At 33.8% G+C, this 21,446-nt stretch overlaps 1 protein-coding gene across 5 annotated transcripts in view; it reads right to left on the bottom strand.

Moving 5' to 3' along the window:
- CNKSR2 (connector enhancer of kinase suppressor of Ras 2) overlaps positions 1-21,446 on the bottom strand; it is a 257,328-nt gene that overhangs the window by 165,659 nt on the left and 70,223 nt on the right. For all 5 annotated transcript variants that reach the window (XM_068533674.1, XM_068533669.1, XM_068533670.1 and 2 more), the window contains exon 4: positions 18,058-18,145. In XM_068533674.1, the coding sequence (XP_068389775.1) occupies positions 18,058-18,145 (88 nt within the window). The remainder of the gene's footprint in view (positions 1-18,057; positions 18,146-21,446) is intronic.

The raw sequence follows: 21,446 nt of genomic DNA, 5'->3' as shown, positions 1-21,446 counted from the left end.
TTTAAATCTGGAAATTGGGGGTTCATGAGGAAAGATCGTTCCAAATTATGTGAACACACTGAACAAAGGCACAATCAGGAGTAAGCAAACCAATTTGGCTAGACTGTAAGGTATGTGGGGTGAGTGCAGTGAGAAAGAAAGCTTAGAAAATAATGTCATATTGTGGAGAGCTACTAATGATAGGCTGGAGGAATTTTGTTGTTTTAAGGGGAATAAAAGCTTTATTTTTGTATAACAATCTATTTTGAAGACCCATTCTATTAGGGTAGCAAAGACTTAACTCAGTCGATTGAGAACTTCTTGTGACTTTCATTTGGGCGAGGTTGAAGTCAGGGTAGCTTACCTAGTGCCATGGTTGGTGTTAAACAGCAATGTGAATGATAAGTGTGTGTGTGTGTATGTGCTGGGGGGATACAGGGGTGAGGTGGGGTGGGGTGGGAGCGGAGTTCAAACTCTCTGGTCTAGCTTAACAACTCAAATAGACATCTCTTGTTCCTTTTCTCATAGTTCCTTTCCTCTTGTTCCTTTCCTTTAGTTACAGGAGTAACTTTGGTGCCAGGTCTCAGATGGAAGAGACCTGGAGAGTTGTGTACCTTTCTAGACATACCAAGTAGACATTTCAACTCTAGGGAGGATGAAGAAGTATGCTCTTTACTCTGCTACAAGGGAGCGCTCACAGATGTGCGAGTATGGGAAGTATGTGATCAAACGTATGTTTTTACGAAAATGATGAGGAAGAAGGCATGGATTTGGAAGGGAGAAAAGCTGGAGGCAGGGAGGTCAGTCGCAATACTTTTTCAATAGAAAATGTGATATGTAATTAGGACTTGAACTGAGGTTATGATGGTGGAAGGGGAGATGAGAAGAGGTGGATGACATACATGTAGCCAGGAATGAGTGAATTGGGCGACTGATTCATTACATACAGAGAATAATGGGGAGAGGAAAGTTAAACATTACCCCAGGGCTAATGGATGAATAACACTGTAGAGATGATAGGAGGAGAGAATTTAGGGAGAATAAAATAATTCTATTTTGGGCATATAAAATTAGAAGTTGCTGAGAGGACATATACAAAGCTGTCCAGCAAGTAGCTGAAAAAGCTGAATTTGATCTAGAATACAACCAGATCTGGGAAATATTTACATTAAAGAGACAATTAAAGGTACAAGAAAAACAAACAACAATGAATTCATCAAAAAAGAATATGTGTAGTGAGAAGATAGCTAAGGACAAGATCAGACAATGCTTATGTTTAAGAGCCAGATGGAAGAAGAGTTAGTTGTGTGGCCAGGAGTAAATGGAGAAAGTGGTGTTACAGAGACATATCTAATACAACTTATAGTGATAATAGAGTTATAATAATATATTCTATGTCTGTGCTATCTAATTCAATAGTCATTAGACGTGTGGCTATTAAGCACTTGAAATGTGGCTAGTGCAAATGAGGAACTGAATTTATAATTTTACTTAATTTTAATTAAATTTACATTTCCACTGCTACATGCAGGGAATTCCCAGGCAGTACAGTGGTTAGGACTCTGCACTTTCACTGCTGTGGCCCAGGTTCAATCCCTGGTCGGGGAACTAAGACCCTGCAAGACGCGAGGTGCGGCCAAAGAAACCCCAAAAATTGCCACATGCAGCTAGTGGTTACCATGTTAGACAGCAGTGCAGGTCTCGAGAAATATACTATAGTCCATCCAACAGTTGGAGAAGCCATTTACCAAGAAACAAATAACAGTTAAAGCAATATCTGGGAAGAAAACATAAAGGGATTTAATTCCCAGTCATTAACCAGATCCTTCAGTTTTTTTTTCCTTTAGCAAAGGGCAGATTCCAGTCTACTATGACATCTACAGTAGCCACACAGTACAATGACACCAATTCTCTCTGTAAGATAATATATGGAAGAGCATGAAAATGAATCCAAAGTACCCATCACATAGCTTTGTGGGCGCAGAGAAAGCAGTGCCAGTGATAAAAGATTTACAATGGATGAAAGATAAAAGTCGAAACTAAATAAAGATTCATCAGAGACAGAAAGCTGACTGAGTGTCCCGAGTGCAAAGAAGAATGTCCACGGTGAATAGACAGGCATCGACATCCTTCCTGAACGTGTTATCAAAACGCCATAGTTTAATTCTAATTTCAGATAAATGTTCTTGGCAAACAAGGCAGAGGTACAATAACCCCACAACTACCTCCTTGGCAATCCCTTCACCACTGTGACTGACTCAATGACCACATACTTGTTAGTCTTTCTGATGTTATTTTGGAATGAGAAGAATGTTCATGAAGGATGGTATCTGTTGAAATTTTAAAATGACCAGTTTTTAAAAGAATTAGCTAAGATTTTCATTAGGTTAAATAAGGTTACAAGTTGTAACATAAAAAGTGCAATTAACAAAGAATGGGAGGAGAATGTGTGGGTGGGCACGACCTTAGAGGCCATCTTAGTCTTTCTGTTGGTGAACATAACCATATTCTTCTGCATCTTGGATCATATTCCTCTTCAAAATTCTGCTCCAGTTCTCCCCCAGGAGGTCATCTAAAATGAAACCCCATTTGACTCTAATCACTCTCGCCTTCCACTTGACAATGAAAGACTAAAGTTCCAACAGTTGAATGGGCGTGGAAACTAATCTTTTAGCATATAGAGACTTGGGGGTACAAGCAGAAGTGAGTCTGATTGTTTTTTTCAGCATCTAAATGGCCCTCCAACAAATCCAAAAACCTCTGAGGCTTTTCAAGATTGAACTGTCAAAAGGCATAAAAGGTAAAAATGTCAAGTCAATGTAGCATTGACTAGAAAACTCATTAGAGTGAGATTGTGATCCTGTAACTTTAATAGCTTTGTTTTGACAACTTGAAGGGGCAGTGAATGAGCTAATCCCCATTATGAACCAAGTTTGTTTATTCTGCATGTCTTCAGTCAAGACCTAAATGATTTTGAATGGCCAATCAGATAACTACTAACTGTACATATTTTATGTTTCCATCAGTAATCTATTTGTTAGTCTTAGTCTTTCCCATTAGATTGTCAATATTTTCAAAGACGGAATCTTATATTCAACTGCACTGTCTCTTTAATTTCTCAAGGTGCTCTGTACACTCTATAAATAAAATGTGAATTTATCAGTTATGATTATTTTCTTCCATTGATTCTCTATTTTCATATTCCACAGTAAATATTTAACACTGGTTTTATAGGTTAGGTGTAAAAAACTGAAACTTGTAAAGCCATATTTTTAAAACAAAACTAACTGCTATACAAACTAGTACAGTACACTTAGTCTCTTCATACTCCTATTTTGTACAAAAATAGAGTTTCACAGTTTTAAAATAACTTTAAACATGAGTTTGGTTTTAAACTTTAATCTGCATGATCTCAGCAGATATTTTCAACAAAAATAATTGGGCCTTTCTCAGCATGAAGATTCACATTATGCAAAAGATATCAAGAATTTTATATTCATTCAACGAAGCTAAAATTTCTTCGTAAGTCTCTCTAGCTTCCACATGTTCAAGTTACTTACTGTAATGACCATCTAATATATCACAATGAAAAGAAAATCTATTGGGTCTAAAATTGGGAGACAATTTTTCCCTTGTGACAAATTCAACTAAAGAGTTCAAGCAAAGATAAATACCACACCCCATTACAAATAAACATATAAATTAAATATTAATTCTTCAATTCAAGATCATACACTTGGCTGCCAGAAAATAAATGGAAGTTATAGTATATGTGAAACAAATTCTAAGTATTAGTTTAAAGAATTCCTTAAGCTCATGTATCTTTGTCCTTTTTATCTACTTAGAATGCACTTTCTTGGACAAAATGATACCATTTATTTCAGTAACTGTGTCCAACATATGAAAAAGTGCCACTTACCTGGGCACTCAATAAATATTTATAGATCACTGATGATGATAAGCTATTTAAATCCTAGCAAATACTACATTGTCCGAGTAATACTACTAGCTCAAATCTAGGCTTAACGTGGTACACCTTCAAAATAGATATTACACAGAATCAGTATCCAAATTTTAGTGTTTCCTAGTCATAACACTGAGTGATTATAAGGCAGAATTTTATGCTTTGAAAAAAATTCGAGAAGTCTCCCCCTCCCACCAAACCTACCACCCCATATTCCAGTAGATTACACTTAAAATACCAAGAGACACACACGTGCATACAAACACACCATTGAGGGAAAAGAAGAAATTCTTCAAATTCAACCTTTACCAAGCTGTTTTCTTGATATTTAAAATTTCAGCACCTAATTTTATTGTCTCTTTCCTTATAGTCAAATAAATATTGTTGTCCTTAAAATTCTAGTATAATGCTATATTGGAATTGTTCAGAGATTCATTACTGTAGCAGATTTGTATTATGATTTCTAAATATATACTTTCTTTTTTTAAGGGAAAAGTAAACTTCCTGGAGCCACTGATGTTGGCCATGGATCTATGACTTATTTTGTTCAACAAACTGTGAGCCAAAGTGCTATGTCTTATTTCCATGCAGAAACTTTAAGAACCAGTACATAGTTCACCATGCTCTCTTTTCCCTCTGCCAGCAGTGTTCAAGAAGAGGCTACTCTGAGCTTTGAAGTGAAGAGGATGTGCAGAACAGCTATAGCAACCCAGGATGCACATGGAACATGAGCACCGGACATGAGTATTATTAAAAGCCACTAACATTTTCAGGTTGTTAGTACAGCATCATCTAGCTTCCTTTGACTGATACAATCCTCCATAAAAGAAAAGAGGGAAAAATAGAACACTCAAGCAAATGAAGACCTAACCAATGCAGAGTTTAATGCAATAACTATTCTACATACTGTACCTCTTCATTTTACATACTACATACTACATACTACATACATTCTACATACTGTACCTCTTCATTTCAGGAAATATGAGGTGCTATATCACTCCTCACACAATGTAATTCACAATTAACCTCAGATTACATTCTGCTACCTTCATGCAAATCTAGTCTTTTCCCATCTTGTATTTTGGAGAATTTTTGCCTCAGTTTTTTAAGTTTGATTCATGCTCACTTGTCCTAATTACTTAATTCTGACCAGTTCTTCAACCTGCCACTATCAATTACAATCTCAATCCATTATTTCACTTGTGTTAGGGCCTAATTTCATCTGAATTACCTATCTGATGTTGGTGTTTATTCTGACCCAGCCCAAGAGGCCTGGGTTATTAAAAACTACTTCGGCAGCAGGGCAAAATGCCTCAGAAAATCAGTGCCTATAACTAGTAGCTCTATATTTTCTTTGATTTGCTGCATTCATCTTATGTAAGTATGAAAATCTATGTCATAGATTTTGTGTAATGATTCAATGATATAATCCATGTAAGGCATAATATGATTGTATGATAATATGATTCATAATAAATGCTAAAAATGTCATTATTATTCCTTCTCTATACAGTTTTAGTAACTCTAGTTCCTGCCTCTGTCTGTTGACACCACATTAGTTTCTAGCACTGGTTCTCCCCTTATTACAAATGCACAGTGACCATTTTTGTTAATAACTTATATTTGATGTTTCAAAGAACAAGTCTAATCCTTTTGGATATGCATGTATGGCACAGATAGACTAAGAATTGATAACTACAGTTGTAAATTCAAAACTTTAACTAGTCTCTTTTATAAAAGTGTGGGCTCTGGGCTGATATCACCTATCAATAGTTGAATCTCCTGATCCATAGTTCTCAGTCATTCATACTGTGCTGTGGTAAAGTCCAGGGAATATGCATGTTTAGCAAGCTTCCCTGGGTGAATCATGGTCCATGGACCAACCACTGGTAAACACTGTTCTTGATCACATACATTTTCTTCCCACCTCACGTTCATCTCATACTAAACCAGTAAAGTGTGACTATATCACAGTGGTTATCAACCTTGGCTCCACATTAGAATCAACTGAGGTATCATTTAAAAAATACTGATTACAACCCCACCACAGAGAGTCTAATTTAATAGGTCTTGGATGGGACCCAGCTATCAGTGTTTTTAAATAAAGAGTTCTTTACTTGATTCTAAGATGAGGCCAAACTTGAGAAACAATGAGCAAGAAGTATTACAAACCATGTGAAAGCACCTGGATCTAAGTCCTGGCCATGTCACTAACTGACTATGTCACTGTCCCTCTCCAAAATTCCATTTACTCATTTACAAAATTGGGATGACATCTGGTATACCTACTTCACTTGATTATTGTGAGGAACAAATCTGATAACATATTGTAAAAGCATTTTGCCAACCTCAAAATAGTAATGATACTATTGCCTGCCTATTACACTTTATATAGCCCTTTTTTTCTTGCTAATACTTTTTAAATGTCATTAAGGAATAGGATTTATCCAGATGATATGGTTTGAGGGAGGGGTTAAAAAGATGAACAGAAGAGCCAAGGGCCGAATACATTTCAATTTTAAAAGGCAGTTCAGAATCTTTGTGGGGAGACAGGGCAGGAGAACATTTGTGCAGACAGTTTAAATGGGAGGAAACAGGAGGCCTAGTGAGATATTTAGTGGCGTGAGGAGGGCTGTGGAAAACAGTGAGACACTGAAAAGGAAATTAATAGTTATGGTATTAATAACTGCTGAATAGTGCTAGGGTAGACATTTCAAAAGGCATTAAAAACTTTGCAGATAGCACTTAAATAAGAGCAAGATACACAAGAAAATATTTGCAGAACCAGAACCAATAAAGTTACCTAATCAAACCTTTTGATTTTTCCCTTTAGGTACTTTGATAACTCCTGCTATGGCATTGCATAGTCCAGTAACATCATGTTCTATATTCCTTTAGGGCTCAGGTTTCTAAATTTGCTATCAGATCAAAATTGGAATTTTTAAGCTACAAAAGCATTCTAAATGATACTCAGAAATGCACACATGGATTTATTTGGGGAGTGTGGGAAGCAGACTGGACAGTAATAGGAACCTTTTTTAGCTCCAAAACCAGCCCTCCCCTCCAAGCTTCTGATCCTCTCCACAATAATTTCTTTTCCCTCCCCTCCCCAATTCACTAGCTCATTACTAGTTTCACAAGGAGACTGGTGCCATCACCACTGTCTCTCCCAACTCATCTCCCTGGAGTTACAAGCATTAAAAGGAGAAGAAATAGGAAAAAGCAGCCTTAAAATTTTAAGGACTAATTTTGTATCTGTAATAATCATGATATACTTGGATTTTATCAACTTTGAAAAAACAGTATTTTCTGTTTAGTTCTCTCTCAGGTTTTCATCAGCATCAGAATGAGTTACAGCAGCTACATTTAAAATCCTGTAACCCTTTTTTAGGTGAAATTTTAAGGGGAAAATGAATCCTTTCATTCTTTCAACAGACATTTATTTGCCAGGCACTGGAGACACAGAGGTGCAAAAGGCAGACAACTTGCATTCACCACTGCAAATCTTTTCTTAAATGGATTAGTATTACTTTTGGCTTGATTCTTTAAAAAGAATCATCACAGTACATTACAAATGGGAGCATATCAGGGATTCTCTTCTGAAAAACTGACCACCTACAAGGGTTAAGAATCACCTAACCCATCTTTCTACATCTGTTTCCTTGTATATAATATAGCAATAATGGTAAAAGTTCTATCTTCTTGGAGTCTTTGTGAGAAAATTTTAAAAGCCTCTCAAAAGGTGAACTGCATAATAAGACAAAATATAGTAATTCAGAAGGTAGGAAGACAATGAAAGTACATTACATAAATAAGCAATAAAACTTGGAGAACAGGATGTGGTACATTTGTAAAGATGAGCATGTGTATACTGTATAAGCCAGCAATTACCCTCCTACATACATAATTAAATGTAAGTATATATCCAAATATTCACGGTCAGGAGAATGGATACACATTGGAGTATATACACACAATTAAGTATTATATGAAGTGAAAGTGAATGAACTACAGTGACTAAACAAAACATGAATGAGTTCAGAAATACATCAAGTGAAAAAAGTAATATGCAGAGTGATACTATTTTTATAAAGCTCAAAGACAAGCATAACTAAATGAGATGTTTAGAAAATGTATGCAACTATTTTACGAAAAAAAAAAAAGAAACACCCTGAGAAGAGGCAGGGTAATGAGATGCGGAGGAGCACAGTTATAACTAAGACAATGTTGGTAATGTTCTAGTTATTAAATTAAAGGGCCAATTTATGAGTATCTGATTATTCTTATGCTTCATAACATATATATGACATGCATTCTTTTGTGTATGTATATAATATTACATAAATTTAGAAATGTAATAGTGAGAAAACAGATGTCTGAGAAACAGTATCCTGTCATTTGCTATCTAAAAGAATTTGATTAGTATACTACACCGCACATCTAGTTCTTCTGTTATTATTAATGGTGATACTATCTACATCTTTAAAAGTGTTTTGGTAAGATGCTCAGATAACATGCAATATAGTCTAGGTCTGTAAAAGAAAAAACCTATAAAAACAGCCTATTTCATTTTCATATAATATATAGTAAGTTTTAAAGTTTTTTTTTTCACAAAAAAAGTGTCAGAAAGATGCTTTCCTAAAGTCTTATTATCATGTAATAATTTCATCACTCTTCTTTACCTTTCAGTCTGAGCCTTCAGAAAATTTGCAGCTACCAATAATCATGGGTTTTTTTTAACATCAAGAATGAGGATTTCTCTTTCTCTCTGCTTGTGTATTTATATCTATTCTGATTATAATGCTATATTCTAGGCCTTCAAAGGGATACAGGCATATATACACAGCATAATCTCAGCTTTGCAAATTCTATATGTTTTTAGTTTTATATTTGTCTTCAGAAAAAAAGTCCTCAAGCTATCTGGGTACTATGCCTAATAGTCCTATATCTAACTCCTGATTCATTACGTTAGGATTATAAATAAAAGTTTAAAAAGATAATGGCTTTGCTTCTTCATCATCAACTGAAACAACTGAAGAAAACTTAAAGGACTGAGTATTGAACTAAAATATACTGCTTAAATATAAAATAAAAAAACAGTATCTTTCATATTGCCTTCAACAGGTATGCTAAGTAATGTAATTCGTATTGTTTAAAAATTACATATAAAGTTTGTCCTCGTTTTTGGTCTGAAATGTACCAGTTTCAAATCCCAAGAGCCCAAGTCCATTTTTCAGGTCACCTAGAATGTCTGATTCAGGAAGGCTTAAACACTAACCCTGAAAATATAGCAAAAATAATATTTAAAGCTGTGTTTGAGATGAATGATAGACTATCTTGGCTGAGCTTTCATATGGTTTAATACTTACTACATGAACCACAGAATATAGCCTGCCTACCCCAGTATAATTTATATCCCCATTTTAGAACTTTACATGTATTTTACTACTACTTGAATCTTAATATCCCTTTTACAACACACATTCTGTATGACTGACTATTTATTATACACTAGCCTTTTACCTTTACAAGTTTTGAGTTTTCCATTTTCAACTCTAGGTTGCTTGAATATGTGGATAGGGATGGCAAATTCACAAGTAACCAAAATTAATTTCTGTATTCCATTTGAACATGAACATTTCAAAATATCATCCAGAATATGAAGCATACATAGTTACCAATTTGCCTTAAATTCTAAAAAACAACCGAAATTAAACCAAAATTCTTTTAAAAAAATCACTCATTGTAGAAACAGGTCTTTCTTCATTGCCACTCAGTACCAAAAGCAAGCAGAGAATCACTCCTTTAAATTTTGTGTGAACAACAAACTAACTGAGTTTAGAGTTTCCAAAGATCTTTTGCTATACAAGGTAACTAAAATTGCCATTTATTAAGCTCCCACTAAAATGCCAGATCATGAACTAGATCAATTTCCAATATTCACATAAATTCACCTACAATAATCCAACAAGGTGGTTGGTGATCCACTTTACAAATAAAGACAGAGTTATCAGAGATATGAAGTAATCTGTCCAAGTTCATACAGTTTGTAAAAAGCAGAGCCATAATGAATTCAGATCTACTTTATGTCAAAGCCCACTAACCTATTTTGCCATAAAATGTAAGAGTAAATAATATAAAGTGTCAACTAGGAAGGTAAAGGAGGTAATATTCATATAGATAAAACATAATAAAGTAAAATATGATAGCTATTGTCAATAAACTCATAGGCCAAATTTTCTTGCTTAAATCCTTAATAAAACATAAAAAATCATTTCTAAGGCTATTTTTACAAAATTCTGTAATCTTTTATTTTAATTTTTTACTATTTATAAATACATGCCCTAACAATTTAAACCACAAATACCAGTTCAATTAAGTCCTAAAAAAGCTCTTATTTTCTCTTGGGTATTTACCTTGAGTAAATAACAACCCGATTAAGATAAAACAGGTTAGATTAAATTCAAGCAGGAATATTTTTTAAAAAGGGTTATATACTCAATATGTTCACTTACATTTTTATTTAAAAATGTATATTTAAAGAATAACTCATAAATAGTTTACCTTTACTGATATGTATTTAAAACCGTGTAAAGTTAACAAAAGTGATTAGAAAGCACGCACACACATAATTTAGAGGAAGATGTCCATCAAAAAGAAACATTTCCACTATTGACCTTTGAAGACTATTTTTTCCATTTTCTTGAACAAAGAGTTAGCAAGAAACAAAATACATCAGACAGGTAAATATGGAAAAAAAAAAATCAAACAAATGAACTGTCAGAAAGTCAGAATAACAACTTAAATAAAGACATTTATTATAGGAAAGACCAAAGCAGTGGCACAGTTGTTTCTGGTGCTTAAGTTGGGATGACAGTAACTATTCTTCTTTATGGTTTTCTGTATTTTTTAAATTAACGAGTATTATTATTTTATAAACTTTTTTACAGGACAAAAGACCTAATAACTATGCAGTAAAATTAAAAAAAAATTATGGCACAATACTAAATGAAAAAGACCATTTTGAAAATATATATGTGTATGTAGATGAAAACAGGCAAAATGGCAAGTAAAACAAGCAAAATGATAACAGGCGTTTTCTTTGGGTGGAAAGATTACAAGCAATGTTTTTTTTCTTTTCATTACTCTAAATTTTTCTATAAAGCATATTACACTGCTTTTATAATTTAAAAAAATATAGAAAATAATTAGAGGAGTATAGAGTGTGCTACATACAAACCTTTACACAGATGGCATACAACATCAACGGAACGAATACAAGCTAGGACCATAAAAGCTCTCTTTCAACATCTAAAAAAACTTCCAGTTCTCAGTGAAGATTCTCTCAGTTAAGATTTTTTGAACAGTACATGCTATTTCTTCAAATTTTAGAGGGTGGGAAAGGAAACTGTTGACCATGCAGTAGGTAAAATTCACATATTTAAAATAGATTGATGTTTTTAGAAAGGTTTCTAAAATTTCTCTTTTCTTTGTATTTTTTCTTCTCAAAAATTATTTATAACCATCTTAGGTGAAAGACTATTGATCTTTTTTTTTTTCTAACTTTCAGCTGGGAATGGTAAGGGAAAGAAGTATGTTTCGAACACTATCCAGAAAATCAGTGATATTCAAGGGCATGGTAAAGTGAGTCTTAAAAGGATGAAAAACGAGCAAGCCCATGAGAAAACACAAGAACATTTTATAATATATAATTTAGAAGGGACCATTTCAGGTAAGAGTATATCAGCAGAACTTGAATTTTAAAAGGAAGTCTTCATTTTACAATTGCATGTGAATCTACAACTATCTCAAAATAAAAAGTTTACTTACAAATTAAATTTTAAAAAATTTTAAATAAACAAAAAAGGAAGTTTTCACTTTGCATTTAACAGTTCAAAATCTGATTTAAAATGTTTCACATGTTGAAATTTTTCTCTCAGTATCTCCTTCACTGTATATGCAGCTGAAGAAAACTAACAGCAAATGGAGAAAAAAATCTGTGTACATTTATTATTTAAAACAAACTTGTTATTCTAGTTCTTTGTATCAAGTCTTTTTCTCATCCATTTTATAATTAATATTACTTTACTTTTGTTTTTCACTTCACATTTGTGAACCATTTTTAATACATCTAATTTGATTCTCACAATAATAGAATTATTTCTGTTTATAGATGGTTTGCCCAAGGTGAAATGCTCATGAAACAACAGGGCTAAGCCTCAAGTCTCCCGATACTCACTGTCCCCACCCTCCGTCCCTTGCCCCAAGTATTCTAAGTTCCACCAAAGTTTCACCTTGCAAACCGATACTTTTGCACCCATTTCTTAACTAGTGACAATCTAATTAATCATTTTTTGTGTTTGAACTGGAAAAAATTTTAAATGGTACAGTAGAATAATTTTAGGTTAAGCTGATACTCATTAGGGTAGGCATCATGGCAATTATTTCAATGCTGACAAGAAGTGCGTGGGTACCTGTCTCATTTTTCTGTTTCAGGTGCTGACAGTGCTCTAAATATCTGAAGCTTCAGTTCTTTGTGAGAATTCTTCCCATTTAAGATTTTAAAACCAGTTTCCCTTTTTTCTCAAATGTGTTATTATACTCAATCTTATGTGGGGAAGAGGTGTTGGGGGGAAGAATCTCTTTAAAAGACTTCAACTATAACTGTCTAAACCCATCACATCTGGAAATAAGAAAAACAGATACAGTAAGATTAAATAAATTCTTCCAAACAGAGCTTGTTAAAAGAAATTTCTCTTTCTCCTCTAATGTTTGCATTACTTTAATTATAAGTAGCCAATATCAAGAAGCACTTTCCACTTACTTCATAGTACCACTCCTTTGTGTTAAGAAGGGAAAAAAAGCTATTTGTGACAGTTTATTTTTAGATATTGCTCATCTCATCTTGCTCAAAGGGAATAAAAATAATTAAAGTTGAGTGAAAATAATTTGAAGTACAGCATATTTCAAAGCATAACTATCATCATAACTGTTCAGATGAGATTTCTTGAAAGCCTGGTAATAAATGCATGCCCTAGATATTTTTTTTTAAATCTACACTTTGCTTATTCAAGCTGGCCTCTTTTACTGGCAGCTTAAGTTTAATTCTGTCTTTAGATACTGCATACAATTCCAAGTGAATGAGACGATTAGTGTGTATTTAATGGCTGAATGAGACCATTAGATGGACACTGACTGTTTATAAACTATGTAATTTATTTTAAAATATAATAAGCATTCATCTATGTTGTGCTCTTTCATCAAACTGAAAGTAGTATTTCTTCAATGAACATAGCATTCATTTTATGTTTTTCTGATAACTCAAATTCATTGTAGAAAATCTGAAAAATACAGAAACGTAGAGTCTAAATAAACTAAAATCACCTGTAGTTTCATCATCAAGAAGCAAACACTTAACTGTTTTATTTCATCATTTTAATTATCATCCTCATTCCTATTGCCAAGATAGGTAGCAACAGACCACAGAGCCCAGAGAGACTTGGTATCAAAGATATGACATCACATAACAGTAGAAAAATAATAGATTATTTAAGAGATGATTTACAAACATTCATATCATGCCTATAATTAAGTTTCCTCTAAAAAATATATTCTGTTAGTGTTATATAACAGCATAGTGTTTCAGAAGTTTTGTTCACTTTCATTCTAGCACTGGAAAATGGTTATGAGGATAATATTTTTATTTTAATTAATGAATAAACTGAGATGTAAAGTGATGGGTATCTCTGGATATCCCTGGGGTTCTTGATATGAGTAGCGGAGACAGAACTGCAGCTTTTACACAGGAGTTGAAATAAAAATAAGTAACGATTTAAGCATTTAATTCTAGATTTTTCTGGAAGAGTATAAATGAGTATGTGCTAACCACATGGGATAACTGGGGCTCAGGTCAATTTATTTTAACAAGTAAGTAATGAGCACAACATTGTTCCTACTTTCAAGGAGATAACAGTCTAATGGAAGTCAGATAATTATGATTCACAGCAGAATATAACTGACAAGATGTAAAATGCATGTAAAGTAAGTTTAAGGGATTTCTACCTTTGCTCATACAACAAACAATTGTAGCTGATAAGTCAACAAAGGGGACAAACTGGAATCATAAAAAATAATTAATACAGAAAAAAGAACAAAGACCAGATTGGAGACGTAGAAGACAAAGAGCAAGGTGGTATATTTAATTTAATCCCAACCACATCAACCATGGTTGATTAAATATAAATGGTCAAAGTAGGGGGTATACAAACAGTTATGAGAAATAGTAAAAGTTTCATGAGTGGGATGGCATTTCCTAGAGGCCTTAAAGGATGGGACATAATTCTGACAGGCAGAGATAAAAAGATATATGGGACATGTTCTGAGGAGGCCTCACAACATAAAAAGATGAAACTGCAAGATCTATTTTACCAACAATAACTCATCCACATGAACTGGAGTACAATTAAGATACAAAGGAGTACTAGAAGATAAAATTGAAATTATGTTAGAACCTTACTTGGAGTCCTTTGAATTCCAAAGAGAGGAATTTGTAATCAGTTTGGAAATTAGGGGAAATTGCTGAAAGCGACAAAATTGGAGCTGGGCTTTGGGATGACTAGTCTGAAAGTGATCCATTCTGTACTTATAAGTAGATTAAATCAGAATGTCATGAAGATGTATTTTATTAAGAGAAATTTACATCTAATATTTCCTTTGAGGTACCCCATAAAAGACCTGGTTAAAGTAAGTGAATTAAGATATCAAGTCAGGTAACATGTTGGGAGCGGGTAGGCAAGGCAAGAACCAAGAACACCCATATACAGAGAAGTTTCTGTTTGGAAGCATCTTAAAGGTGGTGACACATGGGACAGGATATGTGATGGGAAAATGAGAGTGAGGTAGAAGGAACTGTGAGAAATGTTATGAGCTACTGAACTTTAAAGTAACAGAAATGGGTAATGTTTCTGTTACCCAAGAAGGGCAAGGCATTCTCTTCAAAAGAAGGGCAAGAAGAAGGGCAAGGCATCCTCTTCCCAAGAAGGGCAAGGCATCCTCTTCAAAACAGAGTGTACAGTGGTCGAGGGTACAGAAAGTCCTTCTACGTCCTCAGTATACTTGGAGTATTTCAATTATTTGGTCAAGACAGAATGTACTTAAAGTTCAATCTGTAAAAGTATCTCTCTCTCTATTCTACCTAATGTTTCCTGATCTGTAAATAGCAAAACTTAAACCCGTTATGCCTTGACGTAAGATTCCTAAAGAGAATGCTGAGCCAAACAGTGCAGCTGTTAAAAGGTCCCGTTGTGAGCATGAACAAGCCTCTGAGGGCAATATCAGAATGGCATATGTTTTCCATGAAGTAGATGTCTATAGCAGGTGTTCATACATTCTGGAAACAAAAACTGCATCACTTGTTACTTAGATGGTAGGTTCTTAAAATAGCAGAATGGGTGGGTTAGTCCTACCTTACACAAACTGCACTTCCACCCCTGCACATGCCGCTACAGGAAATTTTAAGTCACTGAAAATCATTTCAGCCATTGGTAATATAACATTTGAAGGTTAGCGTGACAGAGGTATGTTCCGGAACCTGTGAGTTCTAAACATAGAAAACTTTCCATTTTTGACTTCACTCTACGGTAAAAGTTAAAAGAAAGGTAATTTTTTTTAAAGATCACTTTGTTTATCTACTTTTGATATGGGAAAACATTAAGTATGAATGAATTCAGTGAAAATGAATACACCTGATTCTCCTTCAAGATTTTTCAAGAAAACTTATCAGAGTTGCCATTTAGAATTGCAGTCTCTGTTTACAAAGCAACAAAGAGTGGGCCAATTACTCAAAAGTTAACCTTAAACTGGCCATCCAGATCCAGATGTTTAAAGGAGACACAAGAAATTAAAAACACCCACTTTCTGTCATAATTATGCATGGAAATGACATTATTTTAGAAGGTGACATCAGATGGATTGTATTCTCATAGAATGGACAATCCGTATGAGCTTCTCATGCATAAACAGTTGAAAAATAAACTCAATTCTCCCATTTAATTCCACAGTATTTCAATTATCTTGGGTCTCATGTATAAATGAAAACCTTAAGTGATACATATAATAGTTATCACAGATCTTGTCATGTAGTGGATAATAATAATTATTGTATTATTATGACTGTTGGCATATAGATTGCTACTGAACACATATCTAACATACTATGAATGATTATCATATAAATACTGTGCAGTAGGTACCCTTAAAGCAGAGAAAATTTCTTTCTCTCATGGTAAAAGGGAAGAAACTAATAGTCTATTATCCACATCTCAAATCTCTGGTCAAGTTTAATGGCTTAAAAAAAAACAGCTTTAGAAAACATATTTTTGAAGAAATGTCACTGACAATACAGATCTACAAGAAAAATTACCCATAGATTATATTATTGTTCTTTCATTCCTATGCCCTAGAACAGTGTATGAGAACCAGAATCACCTGGAAAACTAGTAAACATGCAGATTCCTGGGCATTCCCCACAGTACATTTGGAGTATGTGCCAAGAATCTGAATTTCTAACAAGTTTCTGTGTGATGATAATGCTACTGGCCCACGAACCACACTGGACTAGCATAGCCCTAGAACATCAGTCAGCAAACTGTGGCCCAGGGCTAAATTCAACCTGCTGCTTGTTTTTGTAAAACAAGTTTTATTGGCACATCACCATGTCCATTCATTTCACTTACACATGGTCTGCGGCTGCTTTTGCAATTGAATAGTTGGATCAAACACCATAGAGCCTGTACCATTAAAGCCTACAAAACCTTACAGACTTAAAACTTGGCCTTTCACAGAAAACGTTTGCTGACCTTTGCCCTAAAATGCCACTCTTCTCCCTAATATCCAGTTGAAATCTTTGACATTCAGAAATAAAATTCACTGATAACAAATATGAAGACATGTAGTGAGACAACAGCATTTCAAGGCTGATAAAATGTTTATCATCTTCATCCATGTTTGTGACTAACAGCAGTGAGTTACTGACTTTCTTACTGCTATGATATAATCCTGATGAATGTCTGCTGTATTCCACAATTAAAAGTCACAAACTTACTCTCCTTTCTATAAGCCTGCAATTTCAGAGAAATGGTGCTAATAAAATCTATACGGTACAACAGAAAATATATTGAAAGATTTAAGTCTGTATTAAAAAAATTTCTTATTTGAGAAAATACAGGCGATATTAAGAAACTTAATTATCCCTCATCATAAAGGACAGGGAGTAGAAGGATAAATTAAATCATGAATTTCCCCAATAATCTTCTGTATCATCACATTTTATCCTCTGCTTTCCCTATTTCTGCATCACTGGATAGTTTAACAAAAAATGGCACCCTGAGAAAGTAGCAGCAGTAGCAGCAATAGGTTGACATGAGGCTTACACAGAGTGGTGGTCACTAGCCTCACACCTCTCAGATGTGTTTTGTTATTAGATTTAAACAAATTTTTGCAGGATATGTACTAGTCAATTCACTCCTCTACCATTTCTCCATATGTTATGCCAGGACATTTATATCAGCTGCTGCACTACTGAACACGTTTGATTTGGAGTCCCTGGCTTAAATAATATTCAAAGTAAAAAAACTGGGTCATGTAAATAGATCATTTAAATGATTAAGGTGATAATTAAAGGCTATTATGTATATCTGTTTGTATGTATACCTATATAAATGAAACTATAGTCGTACTAATAAGGAACTAATGGTGTCTTAGAGCAAAAGTCTCAAATTGCTATTCAAGTGGGTTAATTTAATTTTGTGAAAGGCAATACAGTTTAGTCATCCCCACTAAAAGTGTGAGAGTAACCGACTTATTTACTATAAAGCTGTCTCTGGAGGTTCAGATTACTTTTACATCTGCTGATAAATAAAACTCTTGTTTACTGGGCTATATGCATAGTTTTCCAATGAATTATGTATTTGGTTTCTTTTGAACCATTTGTCTTTGAATGAGAAAAATCCCAAACCAGTATTTTATAAACTCTTGGTAAATACAAGTACTTCTCATTGTTAGAATATGAGATAGCTAATAAATTAACTGAAGAAAAATTTTCCAGCTAATACCTGTTGCACGATTGTTGTTAATTCCAAGCAGAGCTGTATGACATTATTCCTTGTAACTGAATAGTCTGTGACAGCAGCAAATGGTGATCTATAAAGGAAAAAGGAAAACTGTGATTAATAGGAACAGCTTTTGAAAGGTCCCCAAATACAACAGCCTAAAATAAGATTTTGAATAATATGAAATGAACTGTTCTGAAGTTTACATAGTGATAAACAATATTCGGAACATATTTAAGGAAGAAAATTGAGGGAAATGCTTGGAAGAGAATTCAAGAAAAATGTTTGCTCTCCATCAAATTTCTCTTTTTTTAGTGCTTAATATTTAAAAGTTCTTTCGTACTTCTTACGAGGTCTCTTCACTACATCTAAAATAAAACAACACCAAAAAGGCATGGTTTAGCAAAGACATTTTAGTTTATTTTCAAATGAAGGTAAGATTTTGAGTCCAGTATCTTCTTGAAATAGTCACAATTCAGAGCTAGTCTAATGACAGCTATCACCTACCGAGGACTTACTATATGCCAGTTACTTTTCTAAATGCTTTACATGTACCAAATAATTTTCACAACTCTTATAAGATAGGCACTATTATTATTCCCATTTTACATATAAGAAATGTGAGGTAGAGAAAGGTTAAGTGAAAACTAGTAAGTGGTGGAGCTAGTATTCAAACCCAGGAAGTCTGACTCCAGACTCCACACCCCAGAGTTAAACACTAATATACCACCTCTATGAACTTAAGTAGGTTTTTATTTGTACTAAACCAATTACTTACATCACTTCACATCCCTTTTCAAACAACTTGGCATGTAAATAATATATATTGGTACGAGGTTTATATTTTCAAGAATGTTGTAGACAGCAGCAGTCTTCCCAAGCAAGTGTTTTGCCACCAAATGAACTCAGTGGCTTTCCATTAGTCCTTATCCTCTCTCTTGTCTATGAACGCTAATCAGGTTTTTGTGGGGCCAAAGCTTATATGATTTGGGAGGCCCAGTTTAAAGAAAACAAAATCACAAATAAAAAAGAAGGTATGGGGGTAAAAATTTAGTCAGATTACTAGAACTTTAGTGCTTTGGATCTCTCTACTGATAACTCTTAAGGCAATTTACTATAAATGATTATATAAGACTGCTTCCTGGTTACAAACTGAACTTGTCTTTCTTCTAGAAAACTCTACAACTCAAGCACCTCCCAGTGTCACAGGGGTCCATATGAGAGGCCCTTTATTGGTTACATTTTTTAAAAACGTATTTTTCACTTATGTATTTTGGCCATTCTAATAGCTATGTAGAGGCTTATCACAGATTTAACTTGCATTTCCCCCAAGTTACATGTATTTGCTCTATTTATATATTATTTATATTTAATCGTTAACTATATTTCCCTAATAATTTTCTAACTGGTTATGCTGACTTGTGCATATTTGCTATCCATATATACTCTTTAGTGAAATGTCTGCTCAAGCCCTTTGCCCATTCTTTATTTAGATTTTTGGTATTACTATTGAGTTTAGAGACTTCTCGGTATTTTCTGTATGCAAGTCCTTTGTTGAATAGGTAACCTGTAAAATTTCTTCTCAGTCTATGGCTTCTCTTTCCATCCTTTAACAGGATCTTTAGCAGGTCAAAAGTTTTTTATTTTAATGAGGTCAAATTTATCGATAATTTCTTTTCTGGATTGTACCTTTAGCATTATTATCTAAGAAATCTTCACTTGACTCTAACTCAAGTTTTCTTCGAAAAGTTTTTTATTTTACTTTTAGATCTATGACCCATTTTTAAGTCAATTTTTGTATAAGATGTGAGGTTTGGGTCGAGGTTCACTTTTTTCCCTCTGCCTATGCAAGTGTTCCAACACCATTTGTGGAAAAACTAACCATTCTCCACTGAATTGCTTTTGTTCCTTTGTCAAAAACTGGCTAACCATATGCATAAAGTTCTGGACTCTCTGTGTCTATCTTGCCACCAATACCAGTTTTGATTACTGAAGTTATATAATATTCAAAATAGTATTAAAAAACTTCAAAATTGATGAAGTATTATGGTCCCTTTACTTCTTAATACAAATTTTAGAATCACACTGTCTGTAGCTATAAAAAAAATCCTGCTGTAATTTTTATGTGAACTTTATTAAACCTACAGGAAGATTTGAGAATTGACATCTTTACTAAGTTGAGTCTTCCAATCCATGAACACAGTATGTCTCTCCATTTATTTAGGTCTTGTTTGATTTTATACATCAGTGTTTTATAGTTTTCACATACAAATCCTGTAGATATTTTGCTAAATTTATATGTAGGCATCTCAATAATTCTAGAGCAACTGTAAATTATACCATGTTTTTACTTTTTGTTTCCAACTGTACATCACTAGTATACAAGAATGTGATAAATTTTTCTGTGTAGACTTCATATTCTACAACCCTGCCAAATTCACTTACTAGTTCAAAAAGATGTTTTGTAGCTATCTTGGAATATTCTACACACAGACATATATTATCTGCAAATAGGAAAAGTTTTATTTTTTCCTTTCTAATCTCTAGGCCTTTTACTTCCTTTTCTGGCCTACTGTACTGGATATAACAGGAGGGATGAGAGTGGACAGCCTTGCCTTATTCCCAATCTTAGGAGGAGAGCATTGTCTTTCACAGTACAAGGTCAGCTGTTGCTTTTTATATATGCTTTATATCAAGTTGAGATATTACTACTCTATTCCTACTTTGCTGAGAATTTTTCTCAAGAACGGGTATAGGATTCTACTGAATGCTTTTTTTTTTACATTAACTGATATGATTATTATTCTACAGCACATTAACATGGTAGACTACATTGATTTATTTTCAAGTACTGAAGCAGCCTTGCTTACCTAGAATGAATCCCACTTCGTCAAGGTGCACAGTTTTATTTATATGTGGTTGGACTTGGATTGCCAATATTTTGTGGAGGATTATAACATGTAAGTTTGTACTATCTTTGCCGGGTATTGGAATCAGGATAATGATTGTACCATAAAATGAGATGGGATGGATTACCTCTATGTCTATTTTCTGAAATAGACTGTAGAATTGGTGTTATTTTTTCTTTAAACACAGGATTCACCAGTGACATCATCTAGGCCTGGACCTTTTTTCCCCTACTCCAAAGAGTTTCTAAGTACAATTCAATTTCTTTAATAGTTACAGGATCATTCAGAGAATCTATTTCATCTTGGGTAAGTTTTGGTAGTTTTTGTGTTTTTGAAGGAATTGGTCCATTTCATCTAAGCTGTCAAATGTATGTATAAAGAGTTATTTGTAGTATTCCTTTATTACCCATTTAATTTTGATTGACTTCTCAACATAGTGTGGTTCCGTTTTCAGTTTCATTGATTTCTGTTCATTTATCATTA

This window comes from Eschrichtius robustus, chromosome X, assembly GCF_028021215.1.
Source record: "Eschrichtius robustus isolate mEscRob2 chromosome X, mEscRob2.pri, whole genome shotgun sequence".
In the NCBI taxonomy this organism is placed as follows: Eukaryota; Metazoa; Chordata; class Mammalia; order Artiodactyla; family Eschrichtiidae; genus Eschrichtius; species Eschrichtius robustus.
Note: the sequence above shows the minus strand (reverse complement) of the source record. Positions and strands in the feature narration are given on the sequence as shown.